General features: G+C 66.8%; 1 protein-coding gene across 1 annotated transcript; it reads right to left on the bottom strand.

The window, feature by feature from the left end:
- Nucleotides 1-385: 385 nt before the first annotated feature.
- POU3F3 (POU class 3 homeobox 3) lies at nucleotides 386-1,933 on the bottom strand. The gene has a single exon (XM_007182560.2). It carries the CDS (start codon nucleotides 1,907-1,909, stop codon nucleotides 404-406), a length of 1,506 nt encoding a protein of 501 aa, XP_007182622.2. The 5' UTR covers nucleotides 1,910-1,933; the 3' UTR covers nucleotides 386-403.
- Between the last annotated feature and the right edge of the window lie 3,613 nt (nucleotides 1,934-5,546).

Here is a 5,546-nt window from a genome sequence, read left to right on the forward strand (position 1 = left end):
AAGTGCTCTCCACCGTCGCCCCGTAGGACTTCTCAGGGTGGGAAAAGCCTCGCGAGCGCAGTTTTGGGGCGCTAGGCATCTTCACCCTTCTTTAAAAAGAAACCCCCAAAACGAGCCCCCACCAGAGTAGAAACGAGATCTCACGATCGCCCCCTTTTCTCTTCCGGTTCTGCCACGGTCGTGTATATAAAACAGTCTGGGCATTTCTAGGCTTTGTTTGTTTGTTTGTTTCGACCCTCCTTCCTTGGACTTCAAACAACGTCTCCTCGGTGCGTCCCTCTCCTTTTCCCCCGAGGGCGGGCAGGCCTGTCTTTGGGAGGAGGGGAGGGCGGCCCGGCCCGCCCGGCCGCGGCGGCGGCGGCGTGACAGCGGCGGCGGCCCGCTCCGCGCTGCGCCCGGGCCTTCACTGCACGCTTGTCTGCAGCCCGTGGTGCGGCGGCGGCGTGTCGGCGCTCACGGTGCCCACCTGCGAGTAGACGTCGTCAGGCGTCTGCTGCTGGATCCCGGGCGGCGTCATGCGCTTCTCCTTCTGGCGCCGGTTGCAGAACCAGACCCGCACCACCTCCTTCTCGAGCTGCAGGCTGTCGGCCAGGTTGGTGATCTCCTGCGCAGAGGGCTTGGGGCACTTGAGAAAGTGGCTCTCGAGCGCGCCCTTGACGCTCACCTCGATGGAGGTCCGCTTCTTGCGCTTGCGGCCCTGCGCCGCGATCTTGTCGATGCTCGTGGGGCTGCCGGTGCTCGAGTCCGCCTCCTCCAGCCACTTGTTCAGCAGCGGCTTGAGCTTGCACATGTTCTTGAAGCTCAGCTGCAGGGCCTCGAAGCGGCAGATGGTGGTCTGCGAGAACACGTTGCCGTACAGGGTGCCCAGCGCCAGCCCCACGTCGGCCTGCGTGAAGCCCAGCTTGATGCGCCGCTGCTTGAACTGCTTGGCGAACTGTTCTAGGTCGTCGGACGTCGGCGTGTCCTCGTCCGAGTGCGGGTCGTGGCTGTTGAGTCCGGGCCCCGCGCCGCCGCCGCCGCCGTGGTGCGGGGGTCCCTGCGCGTGGTGCGGGTGCGGCGGGTGCGCGTGCGCGTGGTGGTGGTGGTGATGGTGGTGCTCGGCCAGGTCGGGAGTGTCTCCGCGCACCAGCCCCGGGTGCACCAGGCTCTGGGCGCCGCCGCCCGCGCCGCCGCCACCGCCGCCGCCCGGCCCCGGGGGCGCGCTCAGCATGCCGTTCACCGTGAAGCCCCCGGGCTGCGAGTAGAGCAGGCTCTGCGGCGGCGGCTGCTGGCCCCCAGCCATGGACGGGAGGTGCGCGGCGGCGGCGGCGGCGGCGGCAGCGGCGGCGGCGGCGGCGGCGGCCCCCCAGCCCCCGGGGTGGCCCTGGTGCGGCGGCGGCGGCGGCGGCGGCCCGAGGTGCGGCGGCCCGCGGTGGTGCAGAGCGGTGCCCGCGTGCAGATCGTCGCGCCCCGCGCCGCCCTTCACGTCGGGGCCCTGGGGCGGCGGCGGCGGCGGCGGCGGCGGCGGCTGCTGGGGGCTGCCGGCCATTCCCACGGCGCTGCCGGACCACGGCGAGCTCGCCTCCACGGCGGCGGCGGCGGCGGCCGCGGCGGCGGCGGCGGCGTGGGGCAGGGCCGTCACCCACTGGTGCGCGTGGCTCAGCATATGGCCGCCGTTGCTGGCGGCCATGGCCCCCTGCATGAAGTCGCTCTGCACCATCTTGACGGAGGCCGGGTCCCCCCGGTAGGCACCCGAGGTCACGGCGGCGCTGCCGGGCGGCATGCCGCCGCCGCCGCCGCCCGCCCCGCCGCCGCCGCCGCCGCCGCCGCCCCCGCCGCCGCCGGCCCCCGCCGCGTCCGAGTGGACGATGGAGCCGGCCGCGAGCAGGCTGTTCCCCGGCAGGTAGGGGTTAGAGGCCGCCGTGGCCATCCCGCTCCGCTCCCGCCACCCTACCGCCGCCACCACCGCCGCCGCCGCCGCAGCAGCAGCCGCGGCCGCCGCCGCCGCCGCCGCTGCGCCCCCCCGCCTCCCCCCGCTCCGCCCCCGCCCCGGGCCCCCGCCCCGGGCCCCCGCCGGCCCCGCCGCCGCCGCCTCCGCCCCCGCCGCCGCAGCCGCGGCCGCCGGCTGCAGCTGCAAGGCCGCTGGGCAGGGCGCGGGGGTCGCCGGCCGGCCTTGGTCAGCAGCAGCAGCCGCCGCCGCAGCCGCCGCAGGAGCCGCGCTCCGGGGAGGGGGACTCGCTTCTCGGCGGGGCGCGCTCCGTGGCCGCCCCCCTCAGGGGGGGTCGTGGCCGCCCCCCAGCCCCGGCGCGATCGGCTCGCTCCAGCGGGGCTCGCCGGGCGGGGCGCGGGCCTGCGCCGGGGCTCCGGGCCGGGCGCGCCGGCTCGCGCTTCTCCTCCTGTCCTCGGGCGAGCGCGGACTCTGCCGGGGCGCGGGGCTCGGTCCACCTGCTAAGTGGAGGTTTCGCTGGAGGCAACAAAGAAAGCAGCCACTCCTTTCTTCTGGACCAAACCGTGGACGACCGGCGACCGGCCGCTCCTCGCCGCCTCCTCAGGAACGCAGCTCACTCGTCTCCCCTTGGAGTAGTAAAACTTTTTTTTGTCCTTGAAGGCGTGGTGATGCTGGCTGCTCGCGTGCGGAGAGGAGAGGCTGGCTCCTGCTCTCCCCCTCCGGTCCTCTTGTTTCAAGTTTTGTTCTGTCCTAGGAAAACTTCTGGCGCTGGTGCATTTCTCTGAAGTTGCTATTGCCGGAGCTCGTGGTTGCCTCTGAAACAACAGTCCTTTTTCATTTTCCTCGCAACAGTCACAGTCTGATGCGACATCTTTCCTTTTGGGTAGAAATTAGGAGACAAATATAACAAGGAAAAAAATTGAACAGGAGAAAAACGAGGTCGAGTTTCTCGGTTACCTTGCTGCTGACGGTTGGGGTTGGTGTTTTATTTTTTTCCCAGTAGAGGTCTGCAGGAGGAGGAAGAAGAGTGCACTGGTGGAGGTGGAGGTGTGTGTGTGCATATAGGGGATCCTTGATACACAACCAACTCCAGTGGCACGACGCACGGCTCGGAGGCTGCCCCGACGGCGCTGGCGCTGGCCGTGCCGGAGCGGAGTTGCCGCGGGAGCTCGCTCTGCGCCCTGGTTCGCGCGCTCTCCCTCTCTCTTCCCCTCTCCCTCCCTCCCTCTCTCGCTCTCTCTCTCGCTGTCGCTCTCTCGCCCTCTCGCCCGCCCGCTCGGATCTGACAGTTCGCTCTCTGTCCCTCCCTCTCCGAGCGGGGACTGTCGAATGTTTACCCTCCGCCGCGAGCGCGCACCCACCACTGCACTTTCCCAAATACAAGGAAGTCGAGCACCAGGGCCCCCGCTGATTGGCTACCCGCTGGGTGATTGGCAGGTCCGGAATGACTGGCTCAGGACGCGCGGCCCCCCTTCCGGCCGTTCCGATTGGTTGCTTTTTAATTTAGGCAGAGCGTCGTAGAAGCTGGAAATCTGTCGTTCCCCCCCCTCTCCCCGCCGCCTCCCTCCGGTTCGCCACTTTCTCCTCCCCGCCCCTCCTCCGCCACCCCCTCCGCCACATCTTAACTCTTAGTGTCCGGCCGAGACGTAGGCTTTCCCTCCGTGGCTCTGGGCATCTCAATAGGTCTGGGAGGGGGAGGGGGCGGGAAGAAAGGGAAAGGAGGGGGGGAGCGTGCGTGCGGGCGGGCGGGGATCCGAAGGAGAACGTAGAGGGGAAAATCATGAAAAACAGCAACCTACCCACTCCACCTGGTACCGCGTTGTGCTGCCGTCCTCCCCGCCCCCCACCCCATCCCAGAGATCGGTAACGCGCCCGGCACGGATGCGCCATTCACGCCAATACCTATAGGCAGATGTGTCCCCAGTGGTTTCAAAGTTTCCTTGCTCCTCCACCAGCCGGCCCCCGTCCCCGCCTCGGCGGGGGTGGGAAGGGGGAGCTGGCGGCGACGAGAGCCCGGGTAGCGGCCGCGCTCCTTGGAAATCCGCCACCGCAACTTTCCGCAGCTGCTTCGCGCCGGCGGCGGCCCCCTTTGTTTAAGTTCTCGGATGCCATAGTCTGGGAAACCTGCAGCCCGGGACCAGCGCGGGGCCCGCGCGTGCGAGAAGGACCGCAGGCTGCAGCGCGCTCCCCACCCCCGCCTCTCCCTTCCCCCGCCCCCTCCGCCGGGATTCCGGCGAGGAGCGCGCGTGCCCTTGCGAGTCCCGGGGTGCCGGGCGGCGGAGCGCTCGGCCGACCTTCCCCCCTAGACACACCGTCAGTGTGTCTCCCCCCGCCCTCCAAAGGCGTCGGGGAGCCTGCGGCAGCGGGAGCGGCCTAAGGAAGCGGATCCGCCCGCCGCGCCCTCCACCGCTCACACTGTGTGCGGGTGCGTGTGTGTATTTCTTTATTTCGGTGCGGTCGTTATTAGTGGTGTTTCGCCTGCTCGCTATTCCTGGGCACGCTGGGGCTTTCTCTTTCTCTCTGGCCTCGGAGGGTCTGCGGCGGGCGGCGCTGAGCGCGTTCTCAGCCCAGCCCAGCGGAAAGAGTTAAGGGGGCCGGGAGGGGGAGCGCGCGGGGTGGGCGGGAGAAGAGGGGGTGGGGGAAGCGGCCGAGCGGAAACGCTGCACAGAGGAGCCTCAGCGAACCAAGAAAAAAGAGAAAGTGGCCACGAAAACAAGGGCAAATTGAACCCTCCTCGGGGATTTCCAATGAACTAACCCGACTAGGACATTCAGTAAATACATCGTCCCTAATGAGTGTGCGTGTGCTTGCACCCCGCACCCGGCCGCGCTGCGCCGGCCCTGCCCGCCGCCCCGGACGCAGACGCGGAGCCGCCGGGGTGCTCGGGGCTGCCCTTCTCCCGCGAATAATTCCTCTGCTGAGCGCAGTTAGGGGTACTCAGAGCCGGAGCTCTCCAGCCCAGTCGCAGACACGCAGCCCTTGCGAGATCTCGAGATGAACAGTGGGCGCGTAGCATTTGTGTAGGATCTGGTCCAGCTCCTGCGTGCCGGGGGGAGAGATGCCCTCGTAGGTAGGTTTTAGTGATTCCATTATTGCGAAGGTATAGACCTGAACGGCGGCGGTAACCAAACCCCAGACAGAACGGATTTTTCCCTGTGCGTCCCCCTAAGGATCCTTTTTATATTTATGTATGCGTATATGTATATATGAAAGATGGAACACAGATTTCATTGAATAAATCTGAGATCTCCAGGTGCAGACGTTTGAATAGTCGGTGCCAGCACCCCATGTTTTCCTTTCCTGCCGATTTTGCTTGGATCCGGCTCAAAAACCGAGAGAGTCTCGTGGTTTTGTTTACACTGAATGGGGAGGATAGGAACAGAGCCATGGGGCCCCTTTCATTAATATACAGTGAGGATTTTGTCTAAATTACTGCTATGAATTTCACAGTACACGCTTTCAAAAGCAGTCTCAGGTGGCCTGATGAAACGTGATAGCGCTTCTGCTATCCACTTTACACACATCCACTTTCTTTTCAAGGAGGGTGTGTGTGCGCGTACGGGAAGCCCCCCAAAACGCCGTGCTCCTCGAAATCAGAAATACACTTCTGTTCCGAGCT

The sequence above is a fragment of the Balaenoptera acutorostrata genome, chromosome 12 (assembly GCF_949987535.1).
Source record: "Balaenoptera acutorostrata chromosome 12, mBalAcu1.1, whole genome shotgun sequence".
Classification (NCBI taxonomy): domain Eukaryota; kingdom Metazoa; phylum Chordata; class Mammalia; order Artiodactyla; family Balaenopteridae; genus Balaenoptera; species Balaenoptera acutorostrata.